At 38.7% G+C, this 27,764-nt stretch overlaps 1 protein-coding gene across 2 annotated transcripts in view; it reads right to left on the reverse strand.

The window, feature by feature from the left end:
- Positions 1-27,764, reverse strand: part of LOC108968338 — a 35,834-nt gene that overhangs the window by 4,108 nt on the left and 3,962 nt on the right. For both annotated transcript variants that reach the window (XM_018932318.1, XM_018932317.1), the window contains exons 2-4: positions 21,577-27,189; positions 3,655-3,824; positions 3,456-3,529 (exon numbers count right to left, since the gene is read on the reverse strand). In XM_018932318.1, the coding sequence (XP_018787863.1) occupies positions 3,456-3,529; positions 3,655-3,824; positions 21,577-23,073 (1,741 nt within the window). In that variant the 5' untranslated portion in view covers positions 23,074-27,189. The remainder of the gene's footprint in view (positions 1-3,455; positions 3,530-3,654; positions 3,825-21,576; positions 27,190-27,764) is intronic.

Below are 27,764 nucleotides of genomic sequence, written 5' to 3' on the forward strand. Positions count from 1 at the left end.
CAAACAAATAAAGTTTTTTTGAATTTACATTTTTCCGCGTTTGAGTACTTCGTTTTCTATTTGGTTTACCACCATTTTGGTTGTAATATATAATATAAAAATAGTTTAGCTCTTTTTTATATTTAATTAGTGTTTCAGTTAGAAATCCATATGTAAACTGGGTAAACTTTCTTTATTTTTTCTGTATTTTTGATATTGAAAATAATTTTTTTCAATTTTAAATCCAAAATGTTTAGGATGAAAAATTCAATTTTAATTTTAAATTAAAAAGTAAAATTTTCAGGTTTTATTTTAAATTAACAAGTTAAATTTTCAATTTTAATTTTAAATTAAAAAATAAAATTAAAATTTCTTTTTTAAGTTAAAAAGTAAAATTTTCCAATTTTACACCAAACATACCAAATGTAATTTAAAATTTGAAATTTAAATTTTAATCCCAAAATTTTAATTAAAATTTGAAAATCAAAAAAGCACTAAAATTACTTAATAAAAAAATCGCAAAATTTGTAGCGATTGTGATCTGAACACTAATAATTACTATTTTCTTTAAATTTTTAACATAATTTAAACTTTCAATGTAAAAAAAAAATTTAATTTATAAATTTAACCTCAAATTGAGGGCTAAATAAAAAGTTGGTTGGGTGCTGTCACCTAGATGGCGCGCTATACACGACATAGCTCTGCATAAATTTATATTTACACTGCATAAAAATGTATTTACACAGATACACTGACTTTTCAGTACACGTTTGTTTGTACATACACATGTATTTGCATAAATAAAGCTCTCATAATTTATGACAGAGATAAACCAATTCATTTTCATTTTCATTGTTGGCACGAGTGTGCGTGAATTAAAACCGCCCGCCAGTTAGGCAGTCCCAATGAATTTAGCGATCATTTAGCATGCTCAGCGCTATGCTGCCAACTATTTTTAGCCGCTGCAAGCAGGCTCGATCCGTCATAGTAATCCGCACAAACAAAACCAACTAAAAATTATGACTACAAATGCAAATAAAATAAATGAAAAATGCAAAAATAAATAAAAATAAAATTTAAGAAAATAGAGCATTGATTGAGAGAAATAAAGCGCGTGGCGCAGATACGGAAAAATACATACAGACAAACAAAATATTTTAATTACGCATATAATATAGTTTTTATTTTATTTTTAATTCTTTATTGTTTTTATTTTTTGCACATCAGTATGCACTACTTGGCGTTGCATTATAATACGTACATGATTTTGCCGTTAYTTCCGACAAATAATATTTTTTATTTAATACAAATCATGATAATTAAACTCTTGGCTAATATACTATATAGTCAACACAAAAAATAATAAACATTATTACAAGCACACACACAACGAGAATATATAGGAGAGTTACGCTAGGTACATGCATATATGTATGTATGTATGTACATGCCTTTCAATAGTTACATGTAAATATATTATATAATATTATATATTTATGTCAAACATGACGAAGCAAAAGTGCAGATTCTTGAGTGTATGTGTGTGTATGTTTATAACTAAGTAAATTTAAATAATCTCATTTAAAGGAATAACATTGCATATGTATGTATATAGTTCATCTGTATGTTTGTATATATATATATATTTGTGTGTATATAGCTGTATATACTTGACCTCAATTTTCTCAAATTATTTATATATAAAATTATAATATTACTTTTTGTTTTTGTAACAGCTGAAAATGTGGCACAAAGCATTTGTTGCAGTCGAGCATATTTATTATTATTATTTTTTTCAAAATACGCACATTCACACATACTATGTAAATAAAATATGCTAGTGTTGTTGTAATGAAAAAAACTATAAATTTCATACATACATATACATATACATATGTAATAACTAATGCATATGGTACAATTTTAATACAAAATTTCGTATTTTGTTGTTTTTGTTTTTTTGTTGATTAGCTAATTTTCTGCACTCAGCAACTTATTCGGAATTAGGAGTTAAATGTTCACATCAAAATCATTTGGATAAACCCCTTGACATGGACATCGGTATGTGTAAAGGTGATTGTTGTTGTTGGTGCTGCTGTTGCAGTTGTAACTGTTGTAAGTGTCCAGGCGGTAGTGGTGACGACGGTGTTTGTTGGTGCAACAACTGTGCATGTGTTTGTGTTGGAAGTGGTGGTTTTGGTGGTTGTGGTTGTAGCGGTTGCGTTTGTAATGGATGTGGTTGCAGCGGTTGTGATTGATAAGGATGAGGTTGTAACGGTTGTTGCTGTTGTTGTTGTAAGGGATGTGCTTGCAGTGGTTGCGTTTGCATTGGACGCAGTGGTTGCATCGGTGGTGTGTGCGGTGAGTGTGCACGCAGCTGATGATGTGCAGCTGCCAGCGATTGCAATTGTGGTGATTGAGATTGCAACGGATGTGGTGGTTGGTGCAACTGTTGCGATTGTAGGGCGAGTGATTGTAAAGGATATGCTTGCATTGGATGTGTTTGTAGCGATTGTGATGTTTGTTGTTGGAATTGAGGTGGTTGTTGTGCTAATTGTGGATGAGGTTGCTGTTGTAGTGATTGTGGTGTTTGTAGAATTTGTTGTTGTTGTTGTAATTGGGGTGCAGGTTGCTGTTGTGGTGTTTGTGGAATTTGTTGTTGTTGCGGTTGTGCTAGATGTTGTGTTTGTGGAGGCGGTTGTTGTTGTGTTTTTGGTGCTGTTTGTTGTTGTGTTAGTGGTGTTGATTGTTGTTGTGATTGTGATGGTGCTTGCTGTTCTTGTTGTGATTGGGGTCGTGACTGTGGCAGTGACTGTGACTGTGGCTGTGTTTGTGAATGTGACGAGCTAGGGTTTCCTTTACTCGGAGTATTGCCTAAAAACCAAAAATAAAAAAATTAAAAAAAATTAACAAAATAATAAAACAAGTTTTTTAATACATATACATAGAAAACATATGTATGTATATGTATGCTTTTATGTATTAGTGTTTATATGGTATAATTATTTTCATTGTAAAGTATAAGCGTTTTTGTTTTATGTTTTTTTTTTTTATGGATAGAGGGATTGTTTTAATATTTTTAAGAATTAAAAAAGTATAAAACATTTATTTTTGTTTAAAAAGTGTATATTTCAATCACGATATCAACGATACAGACATTAATTATCGAAATATGAATAATAAAAAAAAGTTGGGAATCGCTGAAACATCAGTCGTGTAATGATACAATGATAGAAACCACGTTTTCCAAAAGCAGCCTTTATTTTTTATAATAATAACTTAAGATCCAACTAGTTTTATATTCAAGTGAAAGGATCACCCCTTAGGGTGGGCCAAAAATATTTTATTTTTCCACAGATACTGTGAAAAAACGCCAGAAATAACGCCAGAAATAACGCAAGAAAATTTAAAATATTTGTTTGCCCCACCCTAATATTTATGCAAAGTAATTGTTCAAAATATTTCGTGAAACTAACCTGCTGTTGTATTCGATAGAAAACGTTTCGTTTTGTCCAATATATAAGGCAAATTGTAACCATCTTTTGTGTAGCTGAATGTAAGAAAAGTTAAAAGAAATAACACATTAATTAGTTACTAAAAAAATAAAAAAATATTAAATAATTTATTTTCAAACCTTATGTACTATGCATAAGTTTATTTCTACGTTTTACTTACATTTCTGTTCGTTTAGTGCAGAAAAGATTCTTGAAATTACTATAAATGCAGAAAAGCGTAAATGTGGGTAGTCCCTGTCCCAAATAACGTGCAAACTTTATTTGATCCGCCTTATTTAAGCCACTTTGATTGAGTGAGAGAAATGGTCGATGATCCTGTACGTCGTACTCCTTGAAGAAATAAAAAGACAAATTTAATTTGTTGTTATATTTTTATAAATACAAAAATTTTGTAAAAGTATTAAATCGTGTTAAAAAGAAAATACGGGTTAACAAGAAAATAATGGGCAATACATGTAGATGCCGTTCACAAGAGCGATCCAACCAACGGAGAATATGTTGAAATTTTCTGCATCCTTTATAAAAGGATATATGTATATATGTACATAGTTCAACGTTATATGATTTGATCAAATTTAACTCGGACTGGAATCGATACATATTTTCGCCCAGATTAGTAAACATTTTCCTTTCCTGTTCGTGTGAAATTTGATCTCATTCTAATTCTCTGCGGTGTTGAGCTTTCCCGCAGTTGCCGCGCCTGCTGTTAATGACCAAACATCGATAAGTTTATAAACATTGTTTTAAAATAATCACATCGCTGTCAGAGGATCTCTTAGGGGTCGACTCAACATACTTTGGTTAATTAACCATTCAAGTCATTAAAAATCATCTGCTGAAGGTACTATAGACCTTTCCAGCGGAGACTGATAACAAGTGTATGGAAAATTGGAATAATCATTGACATGCTTCAATGGTTTAGGAGCCAATTTTGAAGACGATAATAAGGATTTTTATTACAATACATTAGAACATTGATATTTTCAAAAAATAGTTGAGACAACTTAAGGTAAGGTGCATGTTTCATTGCTAACCTATTACTAGGTAATTATTTGGTCTATATTTGACCACATTTCAAAAAACCTGGCTCCAAAATACAGTTTAAGAGAATAGTCTAAGTCGAAACTTGCAGGTTTTAGAGAAAAAGACTCGAAATTGTCATTGTTAACTATATAGAGGGAACACTTCTCCAGCCTGCTGAATGACAGTGAAAGCATCACAACTGGAGATGGAGATTCCCAATCGATGACGGTGACTGCCGTGTAAACCGACGATAAGTGATACCAAAAGCTCCATCAGGACCGGGAAGGACCTCTCCGAGCCATTCGGTACCAAACGAGGTTTCGGACAAAGCGACGCTCTATTGTGCGACTTCTACAATTTACTCCTGGGAAAAGTAATTCGAATTGGAGATCTGGATAGAGAAAATGGCGTATGCCGATAACATCGATATCAGGTTGAACAAAGAAGCCAAACCAATGGGTATGGATAGTGAATTAGGGCAAGACGAAATATCTCATCTCATAACTTCGAAGTTGTAAATAATTTTGTCTATTTTGGAACCAGTGCGGATACCAAAGTCGATGGATCGAGGAGCTGTACGAGATATATGTATGACGGAATTGACATAGTTCAGCGAACTAAGAGGCAGCAACTAAGCTGGCTAGGCCATGTCGTCCGATTGGATGAAAACACTTCAGCTCTGAGGGTATTCGGCGCAGTACCCGCCGGGGGAAGCAGAGGAAGACCCCCACTCTGTTGGGAAAAACAGGTGGAGAAGAACCTGGCTTCGCTTGGAATATCCAATTGGCGTCACATAGCGAAAAGAAGAAACGACTGGCGCGCTGTTGTAAACTCGGCGATAACAACGAAAGCGGTGTCTATGCCATTAAAGAAGAAGAAATACGAGGTGTGTTTAAAAAGTATCGCGAATTTTGTGTTTTTTTCAAAAATTATTTATTTATTCATGAAAATATTTTTTGTCCCCTTCAAAGTAATGCCCATGAGATATTATACACAAAGGTTTTTCCAATCTTCGAAGCACTTCAAAAAATAATTTTTTTTTTATCTTCTTCAGCTCCTCCTTCGATGCCGTCTTAATCTCGTCAAGAGAAGCGAAATGTCGTCCTTTCATGGGTCTCTTCAGTTTAGGGAACAAGAAAAAGTCACAGTGGCTGCGGCATCATTAGTGTGTTGTTTTTGGCCAAAAAGTCACGCACAAGCAACGATGTGTGAGCAGAGGCGTTATCGTGGTGCAAAAGCCTATTTTTGTTCTTCCACAAATCCGAGCGTTCCTGGCGGATTGCTTCGCGCAAATTGCGCATAACTTGCAGATAATATTCCCTATTGACCGTTCTCCCTGTGGCAAGAACTCATGATGCACCACGCCCCTGTAATCAAAGGAAACTGTCAGCAAATCTTTCACATTCCACCGAACTTGGCGCGCTTTTTTCAGTCTTGGTTCGTGCGGCAGCTTCCATTGAGATGATTGAGCTTTGGTTTCCACGTCATAACCATAAACCCACGATTCGTCACCAGTTATGACCCTCTGGAGCAATGTTCATGCGATGCTGTTTTTGGTCACAATTGAGCAATTTTGGTACGAATTTCGCGGCGACCCGTCTCATGCCCAAATCATTGATAAAAATCGAATGGCACGAGCCAATCGATATGTTTAGGTCCTCAACAACTTCTCTAACGGTGATTCGAAAATTGGCCAATACCATTTTCTCCACTTCGTTAATTTTTTCGTCTGTTGTTGAAGTGCTCGGGCGTTCAGCACGCTCTTCATCGTTCACATCTTCTCGGCCTTCTGAGAACATTTTGTACCACCGATAAACGTTGCTTCGGTCCAAGGTAGCTTCTCCTTCGGAATGCATCCGCGCACTTAATTTCGTTTTTCACACAAAATTTGATACAGGTTCCTTGATCCATTTTCTTGAATAGGTAAAAATCGAAGACGATCCAAAACACGTGCAAGCAAAGCAGCTGTTAACAATTAAATGAACTTTCAAAATGGCCGAGCTTGTCGGCATAAGTGAGAGACATGAGTACCAACATAACGCCACAAAAAATTCGAAATTCGAATATACGTAACCCGCGAAAATTCAAAATTCGCGATACTTTTTGAACATACCTCGTATAGTGGACTTAAGCCACTAAGCCGTAAAGGGTAAGTAAGTTTAGAGGATTGAAATGTTTGATATTCCAAATTTTTACGATTATTTTGCTCGTGGCAAAACTTTAATGTGCTACTACAAAGTTTGACTGAAAATAGAGAAAATTTCTCTTATAGTACTCATATTAATATAGATATATCAAGTATGTACATATGTACATATATACATAGATGTATACAGCAGACATTTGTAAGTACAGTTGGATTCTGCATGCGCCAGATAACAAGCCCCATTGTGCATATAAAATTTATTGCTCAAATATTTCAAAGCAAATATAGTTTATAACATAAAATTTTCTAAAAAAAAATCCACTTTATATTTCAGTTATGCCTGCAGACACAGTGTACCTCCCTTCCACTGCTATTAAATATATAAATATAGTATATTTGTATGAAGTTACACCCAGCAGTGAAATGGATGCGCTCGAGCCACAAGTAAAACTAATCAATTTGAATTGTAGTGGTGTGCTATTAATGTACATATGTGTATGTGTGTTTGTATGTAATTTCCTGAGTGCCACAAACTTTGTGCTTCTGTTAGTTGTGACACATACATACCAAGATATGTATGTATGTGTGTGGGTTTTAATTTTTGCTGTCGCTTTCTATCAATTTGAAATGAGGCACGCAATAGTTGCTTTGAAATTATGCGCTTCATAATACCGTTTCATTTGTGCTACATGCATAGAATTTATATGTACATACACATTTGTATATGTATATTAATGCAGCACTTATAAATTTATATACACAAACAGGCATAACTATAATCAGAATATATAATATGTAATTTTAACATAGGTATATACATTTGTATGTATGTATGTATGTGCTCATGTTGAAGTATTAACAGGTACGTACGCTGTATATAGATGTATGTGTATGTATATGTGTAGTTGCATAAATCTACATACATACAATATAAAATTTAAATGAGTAAAAGTACTGAGTTCAAGGAAGGCCGCATATACGACTAAATTATGCCCAACACACATATTGGAAATTATCAGTATCCTTCTTCGTTTTTCAAGGACTACATCTACACATATGATTAAATTTGACCCGCACTGGCGATCAAATTTGACCCGGACTAACAAAGAATTTGTTCATGTATTTTAATAACAGTGTTTATTCCCGCCTTTAAAATATAAGATTGCCAAAGCTTAAATATCATATACACATCTGATCAAATTTGACCCGGACTGTTTCAAAATAGTTTAAAATTAGCTCCTGAGGATATAAGTAAGGCAATTTCCCATACACTTAATATATGTCTGGATTGCGGTGGTCTACATTGCCTTAGCAATTGGCTTTTAATGACTTCAATGGACTTATGGCTGTGGAAGATTTTTCAGTTTCGAAAAAAATAAAAATTCCGAGGGTTTCAAATCTGCCGAATACGGTTGCCTAGCGAATACACTCTATTCGTATTTGGCCAAAAGGTTAGTCCAAAATCCATAAAGTTTTGGCCTCAAATCCATGATGAACTACATCACATTAGTCAAAGAAAACGATGATCACAATGATTTTTGACCAACTATAAACTGTTTTTGGTTTTTCAGATTCGACTCATTTTTGGAGCGCCGTGCGCTAGATTGTTGGACCCACGTCTTGCCACCAGTGCGTTTTGCGTTTGATGAATATCGGATTCTCACCTACCTTTTCAATCATATTTTTTGTTTTATTTTTGAAATATTCTGAAGTCTTGACTTCAATAGTTTTCGGCCCACATTACCGACCTCGTTTTACGAATAGCTTTGTGCAAACGGCGCGTAACACGGAAGGAATTCGGAGTGCACCACAGCTGGATAAACGAAGAAAATTGTCAATATAAACTTGATTTTTGACCTGCCTTGATGTTTTTTTCGGCTTCGTCTTACCTTTGCCACGATATTCGGTCGATTGATCGTCTGTTTCCGGGTCACAAGCGTAGATACAAGACTCGTCGCCAGTAATAATACGTTTCGTGACATCGTGGTAGTCGGAAAGCATTATTTCACGGACGTTAATGCGACGCTGTTTTTCGAAAGAATTTAGTGATTTTGGAACCAATTGTGCTTTCACTTTTCTTAGGCCCAATGATCTTTTAAAATGGTTTTCACTGGTTCTTCCGATATGCCAACGATGCGAATGAGATCTCTGACTGTTAATCGTCGATTCTCAAACACAATTCCTTCATTTTTTTATTTGTCTTGTTGATTATCAGTTGATGTTGACGACCGTCCTGGACGTGGTTCATCATCAAACGCTACATTTTTTTTACTCTACTGGACATTCCGATTGTGTGGTTTAAGGACAGCGATAGTATAATAAATAAATTCCCGTTTAGATTGAATGAACTTTTCCTACAAAAAGTTTTCATCAAAGTACATTGCTACTCAATGTGTTCTGGGTATAAAATTTGCAAAGTTAAATGTGCCTAATATTTCATCTTCATTGTGGAAAAAAAATACGAAATATGTATTTCAGAAAAGTTTTAATGAAGCCATTACGGTAGCAAGCAACGCAACGTCGACGATAACAGTGAGCCCAGCAGCAGTAAAGGGTTGCTACCACCACGCTTAATCACACACACGCGCATACATATGTACATATTCATATCTCCTCACGTTCAAGCATGAGTAGAAATTCGTATGAGTTGATTTGAACTTAAAGTTTAGTTCGATGTGTGTGAGTATGTGAGTGTGTGCTGCCATTATGGTAGGCCCGATGCATACCCAGCAAACTCCCACAGCGCTTATGTGTGTGTGTGTGAGAGTGCGCCGAAAACTGAGCTGTAAACTTATCATTACAAGCATGAAAGTGGAAACACATATGAAGACACATGAAGCCACACGTATTTATATACATACATACATGCGTACGTACTACTTATAATTGTGAAAACTTATTTACATATGTACGACAGTGTGTGTGTCCATAAAGGATATGTGTGTATTTTGGGTTTTGATTATGTTAAAAATCAATAGCGTAGAGTGAGGTTAGGGTTTCTGGGTGGTGCTGCTGCTGTCTGTGATGAGTGTATGGAGATCGGGTTTTAGATAAAATGCGTTAGAATGTGACGTCGAGTGTATGGGTTGAAGTAGAAATCTATGCGCACACATATAGTCTAGTCTATATGTATGTATATATGTATATATAATATGTATTTATATGAGGAACTGTAAATAGTAAGATGAGAACATGTAACTAGGATAATGCATGAGAAGCAGAAACATATTTTTACAAACATACATACATACAAACATATGTATATTCTCATAGTTATGTGCATACGATTACCAGAAGTTTGTTAACTTAGGCAAGTGCCTGAATAACTTTTTATATTCGTGTGTATGTTTGTCTACATTTGGGTATAAATATATGTTTTAAAGGGTGTGTTTTTAACATGTGGTTTTCAAGAAGAAATAAAACGCATAACATTTAATGTTATGATCAACAGTCCAGAGTTAGGCATAAGGCAACCTTTAAGTTACCGGACCACTGCAGTATATTTCAAGCTGAGATCTTTGCTATTGGGAAAGCAGCGGAGCTGGCCTCTAGTGCACCTACAAGCAAATCCGGTGTCAACATCTAGTAGACAACCAAGCAGCAATCAAGGCAGTAACCTCGTATCGCATATCGAGCAACGAAATAGTGGATGAGATGGCCAAGAATTGTGTGTGGCTAACATCCGAAGACGTTTTAACCATTGGGACACCCATGCATTGTCTATACGAAGATCTCGACAGATGCATGGTAAAGAAAATCGAAAACGATAGAACGGAAGTACACATTCCTAGTATTGCTATACGAAGATCTCGACAGATGCATGGTAAAGAAAATCGAAAACGATAGAACGGAAGTACACATTCCTAGTATTGCTATAGACACTCGATAGAAGAGACTGTAGGAAAATAATCGGAATGGTCACTGTCTGGTGGCAAGACTACATGTGGGGTTCTCACGGTATGATACACTGGAGGAGGTATCGATAGTGAGGACGCAGAGTCTGTTGAAATTCGCATCTAACGCAGGATGACTATTTCTCTTGGACCTAGGAACTAAACTACATCTGGTATCGCAAACCACCAAAACTGTTCTGCGCGTGGTTTATTGGTCTACCAGTTTAATCTAACCTAACCTAATATTATGGCCTATACGAAATTAGTTTTTTTTTTTTTAGAAAAATTTCGGACAAGTCCCTACCGCGGCTGGTTGGAATAAATTTCAGTCAAGAGGTCCAACATTCGAACACTTTTTCCAGCAATTGGGCCGAATGTCATCAATAAAGCGCCCAATAATCGCTTCAAGGCGTCAATTATCTCATGCTCTTCTGCGTAGACAGTCGACTTAACCCCACAAAAAATAGTACAGCGTTGTTAAATCGCACGAACTTGGAGACCGCGTCACAGACCCACGACGCGTGTTAAGACGCTCACCAAAAGTTTACTTCAATAAATGGATTGTATCGTTGGTTATATAGCATATAGCATCGTCTTGCTTTGAACCAACGGTCGTCTACACATTAACATTCCCAAATTCGGCCATGAAAATATCAATAATGATGTCTCCATAGCGTTTGTCATATAAATATAAATATAGTTCGCTTTGCCAATAGAGCACAACAAAAATTTACTTTTCAAGTATCTAACGCCGTCTCAACAATGCCTTGTGGATTAGCATCACTCCAAATGTGACAATATCGTTTAGTAAGCTACTCATTCAACCCAAAGTGCGAGTTCAGCGATGAAAAAAATTTACTTCTGAAAATCCAGATCGGTGGCCAACTCGACTTTGGCTCATTAACCGATCGTGTGACACGCCTGATGATCGTTCGGCTTCAGTGTTTGCTCGTATTGAGTTTTGTAAGCTCGCAAACCAAGATCAAGGAAAATCTTTCATCAAAATGATGGGCACTGCTCCGATTTTTGTGCGCGATGGCGATTGGACTTATTCGGGTCTTATTCAATACTCTACATACTTCTCAGCAGCAATAGCGCTTCGCACTGTTCGACGTCTCTGAGTATGTGTATTATCCACTAAAGCATATGTGCGGCGAAATAGATGGTGGTTGGTTGCTCGAATTACTAATTCTGTTGGGCCGATTTTGTCGAATGTTGGACCAAACGCAGAATACATCGTTATAGCCGAGTTGACAACAGCGTACCAGTTCTCTCTTTGGCGCCAATTGGCGACACCAAGTAAGGCCAGGTCCAGCTGGCCTTTCCAAAGGAGTGGAGTTCTTCCCATTCCTCTGCTTCCCTGGAACTGGAGTGTTTTCGTCCATTCGGTCTAGCCACCGTAGCCGCTGTCTTTTTATACGCTGAACTACTTATGTCAATGTCGTCATATATCTCATACAGCTGAACGTTCCATCGAATGCGGTATACGCCGTTGCCAATACGCAAAGGACCATACATCTTCCGCAGAACCTTTATCTCGAAAACTCGTAACGGCGACTCATCAGATGTTGTCATGGTCCATGACTCGCACGAGCCGAATTTGGTAATAATTTTGCAGGATTTGCAAAGTTTGCTCCAGATCAAGTCTCTTCCTTATGGAATGACAAACCAAACTGAGTACATTCGAGAAGCATTCGATAAGACCAACTCCGAAAAAAGTAAAACCATCCATCTAAAAAAAAACACCCGTTATATCTCCGTATAGTTCTGGAGTTTAGAATTTCTTAACGCAAAAACTAACTAACCAAACAACCACCTTTAATTTGATATACATATCTACGTGGCGGGCGGAAGTTAAAGACATGCGTGGTGGCGCAGCTAACAGCTTCACTTCCCAACACACACACACACACACACACACACACACACACACACGCGTACAAACGTCAAGTCATTACATGCTATTCCACACAAACCGATTTTCAATTCGACACCGAAGTCGAAACTCTAACTTTGACTTTGGTCACGACTGCCTTTGCCATACCGTGCACCAACACCTTCCATCTGAGCATGAACGCCCAGCAAGGAGTGTTTGTTTTTGTACGAAGATGGCAATGGCGGAGACGATGATGATGCCGATGATGCGATGGACGTGTGAACGGACGCGCGCCGTCAAGTGTTGATGCCACAGTTCGCAATCGCCACACACAACAATTTCGGGTGTTGATAATGATGTCGAGCGCAATGTATGTAAGTATGTTTGTGTGAGTGCTGATAGCGCTGACACACGCAAGCGCATATAAATATGCAGCTTATCCACATACCAATGTACATATGTATGTGATGTGTCGTTGTGTGTACACCGTTATATGATTGTTGGCGGCGAAGAGCCGATGCGCTGCTGGGTGCGTGTGTTCTGTTGGATGAGCGCTTTGGTGGGCGCTATCAGCGAGTGGCACTTGCGCGTGCGGTATTTTGGTAATTTAAACCCTTTGAATATTTAAATAACGCTGTAATGGTGCGTTTGTGATAGAGTAATATTTTAGTACAGTGGCTTAAATGATAAAATTTATGGAAATGTGTGCAAGCGTATGCAATTCAGTAATATTTACAAGGATACAGGGTGGATCAAAGGTATTTTTAGACCATGAACAAGATATTTGCCACGAAGTTTGTAACACCCAGAATGCTCGTAAAAATTCTGAGACCTGTCTTCATATAAAGGGGTTTTCAATAAGACACTACAAAAGTAGACCAATAGGGACAGAAAACGACATATGTTTCCCCGCTCTTTTCACTTTTCTCTTTAGTAAGGTTTGTCATTTCATCATGGAAAGATATACAATGCAACACCGAAGTCGAAATTATTAAAATATACTACCGAAATTCGGAGTCAATGGCCTCAACTTTAAGAGCGCTACATCCAATTAATGGTCGTCAGAACCGTCCTGTCAGATCAACAATTGAGCTTCTAGTGAGAAAATTTGAATCCTCAGGCAAAGTACAAAATGTTTCCGTGTCAGTGACATAAAGAAGTGCCTTTAATGTCGAGAATATTGCTGACGCAAGCTTACAATTGAGGAAGATCCAAGACAGTCTCTCACACGTCTTTTTCTCTAGTGTAGGAGAATCGCTAGTGCTCAATGATAAGCCAATATTTTTGGCGCGAATTGAATGATATGGACTTGGACAATATGTGGTTCCAACAGGACGGTGCCACACAGCGAATGTCACAATCGATTTATTGAAAATCAAGTTGTTATCTCACGAAATGGCCCAGTAAATTGGTCGCCTCGGTCGTGGGATTTGATGTCGTTAGACTATTTCCTGTGGGGCTACGTCAAGTCTATGGTCTATACCAACAAGCCAGTGACGATTGATGAACTTCGTACGAATATTGCAACAGTATCGTCGGATTTATGCTTGAAATCCGTCGAAAATTGGGTTCCGCATCTGGACTTCTGCAAACGTGTCCGTGGTGGTCATGCAAAAGGAATCGAGAAATAAGGAATTTCATTGATATCCCAAACTGTTTTTGTTTTTTTGTAGCGCTCTTATTGAAAACTCCTATGTATCAGTTATGTTGCAATATGGCCGCTAAGTTAGTGCAATTGTGTTTCGTTTCTTAATTTGGAGGACATTCTTTTTCTTCTCTGTGTCGAGCCCTACAGTTTCAACAACAACAACTAATTTATTCGAAGTTTTATCACATGAGCCATTCACGAAGGTAAAACTGGTCTAAAATAATTAAAACAAAATTTGGCAGCACTGAAGATATCAGTTATACTCCCAGTTAACTATCGGTTAAATCACCGGTTGACAATACTAACGCTAACTGAGATATCTATTAAAGTTTCAATGTGTTTCTTAATCCGAATGGTCAGATATAATTGAAACTCTTGTATACAAGAGATCGTGCATCCCCTTCTTAAGCATTAAATTTAGAAGTAGTACGGTGTGTGAATTTCCAAGGTAATTCTTTCAATATAAATATTTGAGGTTCGGTAGTTGTGACTTGCTGAGACCACTTTAATGAGGTATCCGTTCACTTTTTTGTATTCCACTCGTTAACTTTTTTGCTGCATTTACTTACAATATTTTGCTGAGCTAAAAAAAAAAATGTGCTGAATGATAGCAAGCAAAGAAAAAGCGAATCGATGCCGGCTAATATTAGCAAGTTGATAGATTTATGTGTCACCTTGTACAATTTAATTATGGTTATCTTATATGCAAATTTGCATCCTCGTATAACATATGTATGTATGTACACTTATGCATGAATAGAAACAATTTTATTATTCAAATTTCTAAAATTACGCAATCATGCTTCTTTGATGCAAACTGCCATTTTAAAATTTAATGGGCCCCAAACGGTTTGTCAATGTGAAATACTAATTGTGCTGAGGTTGTACCACGTACATAGCTTTTCGTATTTTTGGCTGGTTTATGGTGAAACCATAACATTCTATACAATATGCTTCCATGTTTCATATAATTCCATTTTGAAATAGTTCTATATCAGAATTTCTGAAGTGTAGAAGTTTTCGAAATAATTGGTCTTACAAAAAATATATACACAACACAACTGAGTGATTATTTTGAGTGTAAAACGTCGTTATCTCGGCGGTCCCTTAGAGGAGAAGCGATTTCCAGGTAAAACTGAGTGTAGTAACGAACTCAAAAGGTGAGTAAAGGTAACGTTATGCAACTGATGACGCAGTCTAGATGGATAGAGTGCGAGTTGCTCTGCGATTTATGGTCTATTGTGCGATTTTTTTGATGACGACTTACGCAGGGTTAATGGTTGTGATACTTTTTTTCTCGGATTTATTTGCTTGATAGCCGGACTTCTGCCCTTCTCGCAGAACCGATAAATCCTAATATGTGTTGATGAAACTTTAGTATACAGTGACCTATATAAACTCCTGCAACCAGCCTTAATTTGTATCTGGGGAAACAATTAGTTGCTTTAACCGTTTTGCAATGAACTCTCCTAGAAACAGTTTAGCCTGACAAGCCCAGGCATTTATTGCTAGTAACGATTTTTACAAGCCTTTAATGTCTCCATGTCCAGGATAATGTTGTAGGTAGAGGAATGCCATATTTCATAAAACAACCAAAGTGTGAAAAAACTGAAGAAATTAGCTTACTGAATCTGGATCTATTTAAGAACCTGTCCATATTTTCTTTTTCTGATTTCAATTCAAAAAGTGGATCTCATTTATGCCGCAGGACCACCTGAAACTGGTCAAATCTATCTACAAGCTTTGTCTGCAAAGTAATAGGACTGATTTTCTTCCGTCGCGATTGTACTTCGGAGCATGCTTGCACCGACTGGCACTCCTGGCTAACGAATGCGCAACTGGTCAGTTGGCTCTGAACACCTGGAGAGTCAGGATAAACATTTTTGCGCGACGTGTTTCTGTGAGTGGTGCAAGCCGAAAATACAGTGTTCGTTAGAGCGTATGCGATTAAATTCTGCGTGAAACTCGGTAAATATGCAACAGAGACGTTGGATATGATCAAGCAGACTTGCCCAGATGTTGTTTTAGCAAGAAGTGAGGTGTTTCGGTGGCACCAGGCCTTTTTGGAGGGCCGGGAAGAGGTCGCTGATGAATGAGCAAATCCAAAGTGAAAACGATGCTTGTTGTCTTTTTTGACATCAAAGGCACCATCCATTATGAATTTGCTCCTTCTGGGCAAACCGTCAACGCTAATTTTAACGTGGAAGTCCTCAAGGCTCAATCGAAGGGTCAATCGGGACCGACAAGACATCGCAGACGACTGAAAGTTGCATCCACCAACAGCTACCTAACCAACGCTGGCATTCCAATGCTTCCGCAGCTGCCCTACAGTCCAGATATGGCCCCCCGGACTTTTTGTTTTTTTGTTTATTTGCCTGAAAAGGCCGATGAATGGGGATCCAAGCAGCATGCACCTCGGCTCTCAAGGCTATCCCGGAGAATGCCTTTCGGTACGCCTTCGACGCAGAAGGAGCCTATTTGTCAAGTTAAGAATTAGATAAGTTGTCATAGAAGTCATCCAACGGTAAGCCCAGCAAACGTGATGTTTCGACGGTGTCAGACTATAGGGAGAGTGGTATCACTTGTGTGGGGTTAGCTAGGCACGCAAGGAGGTGGTTAGTGTCAAATATTAGAAATGTCAGGGTAGATTCTGGATAAGTAAGATGATGCTACAGCATCCAGAACAAAGCTGCGCAAGGGTTAATCTCGATTCTCGCTACAACTCGAGTTCTTCGTCTTCAATGGGTGTTGGTTTGACCCAAGTACTTTTGTTGTGTTCGAAGTCTGTCGGTGTATTGTTGTTGTACTCTGTGCGATTTGTAAAAAATGCATATAAACCACTGTTTTAATCGCTTCTGGCGGGCTCTATCTTTTCTTTGACGAAAATGTTCCTTTGACCGGAAACCGGACAATTGGAGTAGACCTGCCAGTGAGTTAACCTGTGATGTCGATAAGGAAAGCAGTGCTGCCTGGCAGGTTGCTTTCTGTATCCTCCAGTAGTCATTCAATAGAACTTCATAGGCCTTCTCTATATCTAGTACCATACTTGCGCTTGGAAGATGCTGGCTGAGCTTGGTTAGCGGATAGAAATAGAGGTGGATGATTGTTGTCATTGGAGTATACCCCGGCTCCTACTTTGCAGTTCAATTGGGACGCGTCGGTAAAGATTGGGATGCCTCTAGACGTGAATGGAAAAGAGGTATATTAAGGAAGGAGGAACTATATCTTCCCAAGATTAGGTTTCAATGGCCACCTTCAGGTGCAGATTCCGAGGATCCTAGGTGGATTCTCAGGTTCTCAGATTCTCAGGTGGAATCGACATCTGAAAATGACCATTGAATTCTAACCTTTGGAGGATATAGTGTGATTTGCTTATATTTAGCTGATTTAGGGTGGCATTATGTACGTACTCTTTCCGGCTTCATCTTCCTAATTCCCTAATTCTAATAGCAGACCTCGCTACTTTTAGAGTACACATGGCTATGGACAGCTGATGCTACATACGCTATATAAGTATATAAAACTGTAGATATACAGACGAAAATACATATTTATACTGATGTTTGTTGTAGGTATACGAGCACTAACTTTCGAAACTAAAAATACCAGGCAACTGTGTACAGATATCAATAAAAACAACTTTGTAATAACAACTTGTATGTACGCATTTTAAAATTATTATAAATATGTATGTAGATGTGCTTACAAATGTATGCATGTAAACAAGTGTGAATGTGTGTTTGTGGGCATAGTTCAAAAATTAGGCACGAAGGATGTACGAGAAGCACTAAAAATTGTACATCTACTTAGGTGTGTAAGTGGGTGGCTGATGGTCTGGCCGAATTACACATTAGAAATATATATATATGTACATATGTACATATGTGTGTGTGTGCTATTATTGTAGCAGTGCTGTTCGTCCTTTCGTCTGTCGCATGAATATTTAGTTTAATTTTGAGGGTGGCACTCATGTGCACAATGAGGCCAAATGACTTTTTGCACTCCACACGCTGCACACTGCCAGCCACTCGGTTTTCGGGAGCTTTCGAACACATCACAGACACACACACACCAGCTAGTTAATATTTGTGTAAGTGGAACTTGTATGTATGTTTGTTGATTTGAATTTATGCATGTGTGTGTGCTATGGTCACCGGGTAGTTAAAGGAATGTGCTATGCTGATAATCTATGGGTGTTGATGGGTGGACGTTGGGAAGCGCATTGGTATGCGGAAAAGGGTGTATGTACTTAGATATGTTTTGTATGTATGTATGTGGGTTTGTATGTATATTTACATGTATGTCTGTAGTCTATATGAACAAGCACATTGCCTGGGGACTAAAATTTTGTAACGATTTCGCTCAATTCAGCCACAAAACTTTTACAGAAAAGATTATTACATATGTAAAGGTGTGTGTGTATATATAAATAAATACATATAAACAAGTGTAGAAATATATCTATATACACATAAATTATTTTAACACTGCTCTACCCCACAATTTGTAAGCTTTAAAAGACATAGACATGAGTACCAATGAACACACCTTCATACAGGCATACATATGTATATGAATGTGCAAGTGTAGTGTATGTATGTATGTACCCGTATGTGGCATACAATTATTTTACATGCCCTTACACATACATAATTACATACATACATATACATATATTTTATATTTGTTACTGTCGATATTATGACTGCTATTATAGCAGTGAGGTTATGTAGAAGGTTGCTGGTCGTCGTTGTAAATTGTTGTAAGACTGTATATATCGAATATACGTATTAGTATGTTTGTAAATGCATATCTAATAACCAAAAATTCATATTTCAATACATATGGACAATTGTAAATTTTGGCAGGTGTCTACACAGGATCTACAAACATAGCGTTTACAAGTGCACATTAACTATTAACACAACAATATGTATAAATAAATATGTATAGTACATATTTACCACATAAGTACCATATGTAACCCGTTACATACACACTTGCATGCAAATTTCATACACAATGTGACTCAAGCCGGGCGACTACCCATCATATTCACATGAAAGGCATACTATTACACATATGTACATATGTTTGTATATGGTGAATATATAATAAATATTTTAAAATGGAAATTGTGAAAACTACTACATGCACTCGCAAAAACACACACAATCACATATTAAAGTACATACATACATAACTGTTCGATTACATGACACTATTGAGATGTATATAACTATTTAGTTTATTTATATATTCATGTATATGTATATACACATAAGACCACTATATACCTGTATATATTATATTATAACGGTATGCAATTCACATGCTCTCATCTGGTCGCAGGTACAGTAACCACGATAAATACAGGTGAATATTGTGATTGAAAAATTGAGTATAACCACAGGGTGGTGCCGTCAACCGTTCGGCAAAGTGAACTGGCGAACCTTCTTATTTCACACCATCAATAATAGATGGGAATCCTTATAATATTAAAAGTACATCGGCACTCACATATGCATGTATATTATATAACACTGTTGCTGACTATCGATTGAGCATTAATAGTTTCGCTAAATTTACTTTTAGTACTCAAAGTATGGATACATGCTGGACTGAAGGTCTAGTCCTGCGAAAATAGAAATATTTCTCTAAAAGAACTAATAATGATCGTTAACAGTGAGTTAGATAGTTTCGAGAGAAAGGTTGTGCGAAAGATGTATGATCCTTTGCGTATTGGGAATGGCAGGTATACGACTACATTGACAAAGTTTAGCGACAGTGGCTACGCTGGCTAGGTCATGTTGTCCGGATAAAAAAGAACACTCCAGCTGAGAACGTTTTCGATTCAGTACCCGGCGGTAGAAGCAGAGGAAGGAACAGGAAAGAAGAGGATTAGGTGGAGAAGAACTTAGCTAAACTTGACATATCCAATTGAAAACTCGGTTATAACCATGAAAGCGGAAAGCGGTGTATACGCCAATAAAGATCTTCGGCTGTTTGTTGAGATTGCAGCTGCTCGACGTCGAACCTTTCTTGTGTTTGTTCACGTGAGTTTTTCGCTGTACATAGGCGGGTCCAACAAGATAGCGGTCCGAGTCAATGTTGGGACCTCGGAGCTTACGCACGTCTAAAAAACTGGAAACGTGTTTTCCGTCTGTCACAACATGATCAATCTGGTTGGTGGTGTCTTCGGAGACAGTCAGGTAGCTTGATGAGTTTTTCTATGCTGGAATCCGGTACATCATACTTGTATTTCGAGTTTCGGCGAAGTCGATTAGCCTCAGTCCATTTGGAAAAGTGGAAGCGGCTGAAATCACCGACCGTTATTCTAAAGATACCGTTTTAGTTTAGGTTAGGTTAAATTGGACAGCTTAAAACGCTGGTTCTCTGTGATACAAAAAATTCCTAATTGACCGTAATGATTCTCACAATGCGACAAATCGCTTTGAGTTCAACACAAATCACGAATTTGTTGAGGCGGCTAATATCAGTTTCGGCTATCTCTGCTGGTTGGCTGAAAGTATGACTACCGGGATGTTCCAACCCGATAGGATAACCTGGACCCATCTGCATATCCACTGCAATGTAAATGGGGCAAGGGCGTCGCCAGTTGCTTGTTATTAACCAGACGAGAACGCAAGATGGCAGCCAAAGGATTCAGATTTATGAAAAAAAACTTTGCTAGAAGGCCGGCATTTCCATTCCCACAATAATCAGATCTACGTAACCGAACTCTTCAGAATTCTGCTGCTACAACAACAACTTTCAATGAATCCGTTATGAGCAGTTACCCAACTAAGTGTTACAACGAAGCAGCTTGACGCTATTGATATCAGAGAACCCTTGCCTTTGAGTGCACTGTCAGCAAGCTTTAGATCTAGTTATTGTTTACTAAGCAGTACATCTACTGTTTTCTTGATCTGGTTGTCTGAAACTCGCGTATAATGAACTACCGACAGAAGATTCCCCCTAACTAAAGATAGCTTAGATTCATCCCGCTACACTAATATGCAAAGAAGAAACTACAAGGACTTGGCTCCAAGACGCAGTGATCTAGGTTATCAGTGAAGCAATCGACATTACGTAAGATATCCGAAAGTCCCTGTTTGTGATCCCTGGTAGTTATAATAGCAATATTCTCTGCAATGCACATTCTGAAGCTGAACCTTCTTCTCTCTTAATGTAGGGTTCAACACAGAAATTGCTCTCGGCATAAAATCCAAGAAGATCTCAGTGGAAATTATCTTATATATGTAGTGAAGAGGTTTTCGTGGTATTTGACGATCATTTTTCGAACAATGACGAAAAAATCTATTGTGTACTCTTAGAAGAATTCTAAAAAAAACGAAAAATTAAGATGCCTTATTTTATTCTGATAAGGTGTAAGTAAACGTTTTGTCTGACATAAAAAGGTTGTGTGAAAACGATGTTTCGAAAAAGAGACTGTCAAACTTAAAGCGTGATTTATTATCAAGTAAAACACTCACCTGACAGAACTTGATGAAGTTTTCGACAACTATCGATTTATCCGAGAGCGTCATTTGACCGGTGAAACGCACACCCAATTGTTTCAAATTTTCCTTCTTCTTCGCCGGCAACTTATTCATATGCTGGAATATGCCCTCCTCCACCTTATGCGATGGATGCACATCAAAGTTGTCTTTGATGGTGAAGGTAGCCAATGGCTTGGGCGCGCTAGCCGCCGAACTTGAGTGTAGCAAAGCGAAATCCGAACTGCCTGTGGCGGCGCCCTCAGAAGAAGTATTCGAGTTGGAAGCGTTGAGGTGTGAGCTGGGAAAGGCCAAATTGGATACCTCCATGGATGATTCATTTGAGTTGGAACTATTTGTAGCCGTAATGTGATGCATATCGAAAATGGTGTGTTTGGAATCATGATCGAAGACGTCCAGCGCATTGGCATCAAGGCTATTCGAAGTGCGCGATACGGAAGACAATAGAGCGGCGGCTTTGCGTGAAGAACGTGACTTATGCGACGTGCTACTATCCAAATCGATCAAGCTAGACGACGATGATGATGATGCTTGCGCTTGACCAGCTGAGGCGTTGCCAGCGGCAACATCACCTTGCGGTTCGCTATTATTGTAATCGTTCGAGTGACGCAGGTATTTTAGGAATTCAAAGGAACCATCGAAATGCTGTGCACCACTCGGATTGGCAGCAATAGGCGCGCCCGATTGATTGCTATTCTGCAATTGTGTTATAGGATGTGGTGTGCCGGACGTGGCGCTAACCATTGGACTCGCACCGGCAGCTGTAGTCCAACGCTGTGGCGTTGTCGGATAATTTGGCGTCGTCGCAGCTGTTGTCAGGTGCGGTGAAGCGAGGTGATTGTGTGGGTGAAAGGCATTGCTGGGAGCGGCTAGACTGCCAGGTGTGTGCGGTGCATGACCGGCGTAAGGATGTTGCGCATGTGGATGTGGATGCGGGTGCTGTGACAGATGAGTATTGGGATGTTGGTGTGTATGATGTGCGGCATGCAAATGTGCGCCATGTTGCAGCTGTTGCACGCCGGCCGGTGCCGTATTGGAAGCGTTGGCGGGTGTTAATGCGGAAGTGCTGGCCGTTTCCGTGCCGCCACAATTACCAATGGAATTCATTGCGGCCACACCATTATTATATGGCTGTTCAATGCCGCTTGGTAACCCCGTTGTGTTGGCGCCAGCGCTTATATTGGCATTGTTGTTGCTACCACTATTACCACCACCACCATTGTAATACTGTTGTTGTTGCTGTTGCTGCGATGCTGCCTGCTGCGCTGTTAATGATGTTGATGAGGCTGCGGCACCAGCTGCTGGCGATGGCGACCCTGGTGACGTGCCAGTGCCCGCACCCGAGCCGAACACTTGAAAATCCTCGAAGGACGAAAACTTTAACTCGCCATTGCTCAAATACTTGGCGAATTCTGATGAATCGTTGAGGGAATTGAGGAAGAACGAGCTGAAATTGCTGGATATGCAGGACATTTTCGTTTTTCTTTTTTCTGATGGTTGTTGTATGTGTGTGTTTGCGTTGTTTTGTGTTATTTTTCTAATTCAGGCGCACGCTTTTTGTATGTCTGCGTCGACTCCACACGGTTTTGCTCCAGCCTGTGTTTTATGCGCCTTTCGCTTGTGTTTGTTGTTGTTTATTACTTTTTTTTTTGTTGTGTGGGTTTGTCGCGTCGTGTTTGCGCGCTGTGTGGCACCGTGTTGTGCTGCTAGTGCACTGTTGCTTTATTATGATTGTTTTGTATTGGATGTTTTTTTTTTTGATTTTCCTTTTTTTTCACGTTGTGGGGGTCACGCGTGTTGTTTTGGTTTGGTAGGTGGAAGTTTGTGTGTTAACGTGTTAATAATACTGTTAAGAATACCTACGACCTTGTTAATTTCCACTTGTTTTTTATTTTATTTTTTTCGATTTTTGTTATTGTTGCAGTTTTAAAGCTTCTTTGCATTATAGGAAATATCGGTGTTATTTTATTTACTATATCTTCATTGTTGTAATTAGCACATAATACACTAAGCTTAGCATGTAAATTTGTTGTTTTTGTTATTACTTATGGATTATTATATACACTAATTTTACATCATTTAATTTGATTACTTGTGGTTTTATTTTGTATTTTATGCTTTAGTCTCGGTTCGACTGTACTAATTAGTTTAGAAAATGGCACATAATTTGTTGGTCTTCCCGTTTATGGAAAGCACGTAGACCAGTTTAGTTTATTGTTGTAATTTTCAGCAACGTTTCAACTTAAGCTACATATATTATTTGTTAGTTTTAATTTATAAATTTTCTTTTATTTTTATTTTTTTAATTTTAATTCTTATATTTTTTATATATTTTTTCTTAACTAATATTGTAACAACAGCACTTCACAATTGCTTAAACTTAATATTGTAAAGAAAGCACAAGTGCATATACTCAGCACATGCCCAACAACACCACACATATACTAGACACACACGCGCGCATATGCCTATACACAAATACTATTGCAGACGCTTATACCCCATACGTCGCTTTAATTCGATTTTACTTTTGAATTAACCACACACATGCGCGCACATTTGAACAATTGCTTGAGTGATTTTATTGTAGTTTTTGTTATTGCTGTTGTTGTGGTTGTAAGCGTGCGCTTCCTTTGCCCCGCCTTGACGTTGGCGTTGACGTTTTGGTTTGGTTTGGTTTGAGAGCACACACACGCTTTGCTTTGCTTTGGCTATGCCTGTGCCTATTCAATATTCAATTGCACTTTCTTGTGCAGATATTTTCTATTCACTAACACCACTACAACTATGTATATACATATATACGCGTACAACAACTACAACGGCCGCTATCTATTTTCGCTCAATTTTCATCGCTTTGCGCTGTATGCTAGTATTCGTGTGCGTGTGTTTGTGTGTATTTGCTTCCACTTTAATTTTAAATATTAAAAATTATGAATTTTCTTTCGCCACTTTTCTTCGCTTTACGAAAACGGCTTCGTCTCGTCGCATGCCGACGCGTCGCTCGATTGCTGTCTGACTAGCTGGCTTGTCGCGCAATTGTTGGAAGTGTGCCTCTAGCTGTTTGCTATCGCTATTTCCCCCCTACTACTAGACTGTGTTGTTGTTGCTGTTGCTCCGGCCGGCCCTGGCGTGTGCGAGCGTCAAGCAGGCAGCAGGCAGTCAGTCAGTCAGAAAGGCAGTAAAGCCGCAGCGCAGCGTGTTTCAGTTGGATTTTCACTTTAATTTTCTTAGTTTTCTTTCCGTTTGCTTGACGTTTTTACTTGTTTCTGGCCTTTTAGCTGTGAGGTTTCCTTTACTTTTCGCTTATTTTTATTATTTTCTATTATTTTTATTACTTTTGCCACATTTCTGCGCCACAGTCGTATTTTATTACATTCGTTCTATGCCGTTATGTGTGTATTTTAATTTTTATAAACTCGTTACGGTTAGCAGCGTACTTAGTTTTCGGCTAGTCTTTCTATTTTATCTGTGTCTAGTCTGCGCGTTAGACGAATTTCTTTATGCCACATTCGAGCGTTCTTCAAATGCTTGTTGCGTGTATATAATGCTGGTATTTTGTGCCCGTAACGCTGTCATCAAGCGTTTAGCTGCCGCTATATTTAAGTCCTGCTACCTCAGCTGCGTCTTCTACGACGGTATATAGTATATGCTGCTGCTTAGCGCCGTGTCGCATGTTCACAATGCTCAATGTATTGCAACTTTCTATGCGCTGCTTACCTTCCACAACTACTTTTCTGCGTCATTAGTTGTGTCTTGTTGTTGTTGCTTTGCATTTTTCATACCCATATCCGTTTGTATCTGTGTAGTAGTGACGACCTGCGATACTGCACAACTAGTATGGCCACAAGTTTCTCCAATAATTTTGCACTTTTTGTAGACAATTTTATTTTCTGATTTTTATTTTTGGATGTTTTATGTGTTATTTGTTCTTGCTGACCGCAGCAGCGCACTAAATCAACAGCAGCAGCAGCCTAAATCGTATCGTAACGAGACGAATGATTTCAATCGAGCTCAGTCGACTTCGTAACGAAACAAAATCGTATTGTGTTTGCCGCTTAAACCGAAAATATTGCCGTCACGCACCGTACCGCACAGATCTCGTACTAAATGTGAATCTGTCTGGATATGCTGAAGGAAGTAGTTAACCGTAGGCAGGCAGCGACAATTTTGAGGATTTTGATTTCACACACTCACGCGCGCTGCTCGCACACAACCGACGATAACAACGGCAACGACGATGACGACGAGGCGATGAGTACGCCGATGACGACGAGTTTTCTTCTGCCTCCGGCTCTGCTTCTCTTTTTCCACCGTCGGCTTCCACTTCCTTCGTAGTGTGATTACGCGTAAGGCAGGCAGGCAGTCAGGCAAGCAGACAAGCGCACGCAGTCAGGGAAACAACAGGCACTAGCTTAACGAAGCAAGACGTTCCGACCGGCCAACTGTTCAGCCATTCTCCTGTGCGTCTATCGTTGTTTAAAGATATTTTTTTTTTGTTTCTTTTGTTTTTTTTTTGATATTTGGGTAGGTAAGCGTCGTCACACTCGACACCAAATCGTGGAGGCAGTCAAATTCGTTGATTTTACACGATGTTTTGTTGTCGCTTTACGGCAGCGTGCCGTATCGTCTGTCTATTTCACTGGCCAAACATAGCTAGCACTACATAACCAAATACATATTTTTAAGTCTCTATGTAGTAGTATGTGCGCCGCAGCCAGCTAAGGAAAAACGTGCTTTGATTATGACGACGACGACAACGCCATCGCTATGTCAGACCAACGCTCGTGGTACGCTCGCTCTCGGATCTCGCCGGCCGCAAAGGGGTGTTGCTCAAATAGAAATTTATTTAAAAAACAATTTTTCTGTTTAACCCTTAAATGCCGCGCGTACCGTCTCCAAGCGGTCGTCACTCGGCTGAGCAAATAAATACTGACTACTGACTGACTGAGTGAGTTTCGCAAACTTAAAAATTTCAAACGCTTTGCAGTCAACTGAGCTCTGTGGCCCAGCAAACCTGACCACTCAACTTGCTCGCACACAGCTTAGAAACGCTCACAGCGCTGTAGTTTTCGATTCTGCTAGTTAGTAGTGCTCGGTGCGTTTTTATTGCTCTCGCTGTTGTTGTTGTTCGCTGGGGGGTATGTGTGTTAGCTTGTGAATTTGTGGGGGTCTTTTTAGTGTTTTTGGCGTGTATTGCCTTGCCAGGCTATTTGGCGCTCTGCTTTTGCTGTCTCTTCGTAGACAATTTGTTTTGACTCGTTCGGCTTTTGCCTTTTTGGGCTGCTCTGCAAGCGCTGCGGCTCTGACGACTGCTCTCTTATGGCGAGAGCGCTCTCTGTCAATATTATTAAATAAAAAAAGTGTAGCAGCTGCCCTCCTTTGGCGTTCGCACTCATTCACTGTTTTGCTACGTCTTTCGTAAGGTATATCTCGGCATATACCCTATTGCATATGCAGTTATGTTGGTTGTGTAGTTTAAATATTTCAAATATGAAATTCCGAGGCGGTAACGCAGAATGATTTGTCTGGTTTAAGCAGATAACAGGAGGACGTGAGTTGCCATTTGCACCTTTTGGTGGTCAAGTGCTGAAATGAGAGATGAAGGAAGGAATTTAGTTTTCACATAAATATTGCTAAAATACAGAGCTTTTAAGATAGGGCGGGTCGTGTTAATGTTGAAAACAATGTCATTATTGGTGTATGTGCAAAAGTTCTTGTTTCTCATTGAATTGAAGACGGTAAGAATTCCAACATATCAAAAAATAAAATAAATTATGGGAAGAGGTTTCTTCGTTGTCCAAATTTTCTCCCTACAGTCCATACAAATATAAAGCGAAGCTCCTATCATAAGAATTCATCCGAAAGATTCTCAGTCATCCGAGAGCCATTATGTGAAACCCTCTTTTCGGTTCCCATTTATGAGCTTCACATTGTTGCACTATCACGTCGATGAGAGAGCTGAACGATATTGGACCTAAGTGGTGTATAGGTTAGGTTAGGATAAAAGGTCGGCCTAAGATGGATTCCACTTGGATAGCTTAGAAAGCCAACAAACTACTAAACACTGGATCATTAGACCTTACAGATCGAAAAAGCGCTTGCGCTTGTCACAAATTTGTAGAGACAGCGAATTTCAGTTTCGGCTATTTCTTTTGGTTCGC

The sequence above is a fragment of the Bactrocera latifrons genome, unplaced genomic scaffold, assembly GCF_001853355.1.
Source record: "Bactrocera latifrons isolate USDA-ARS-PBARC rearing strain unplaced genomic scaffold, ASM185335v1 scaffold_21, whole genome shotgun sequence".
NCBI classification, from domain to species: Eukaryota; Metazoa; Arthropoda; class Insecta; order Diptera; family Tephritidae; genus Bactrocera; species Bactrocera latifrons.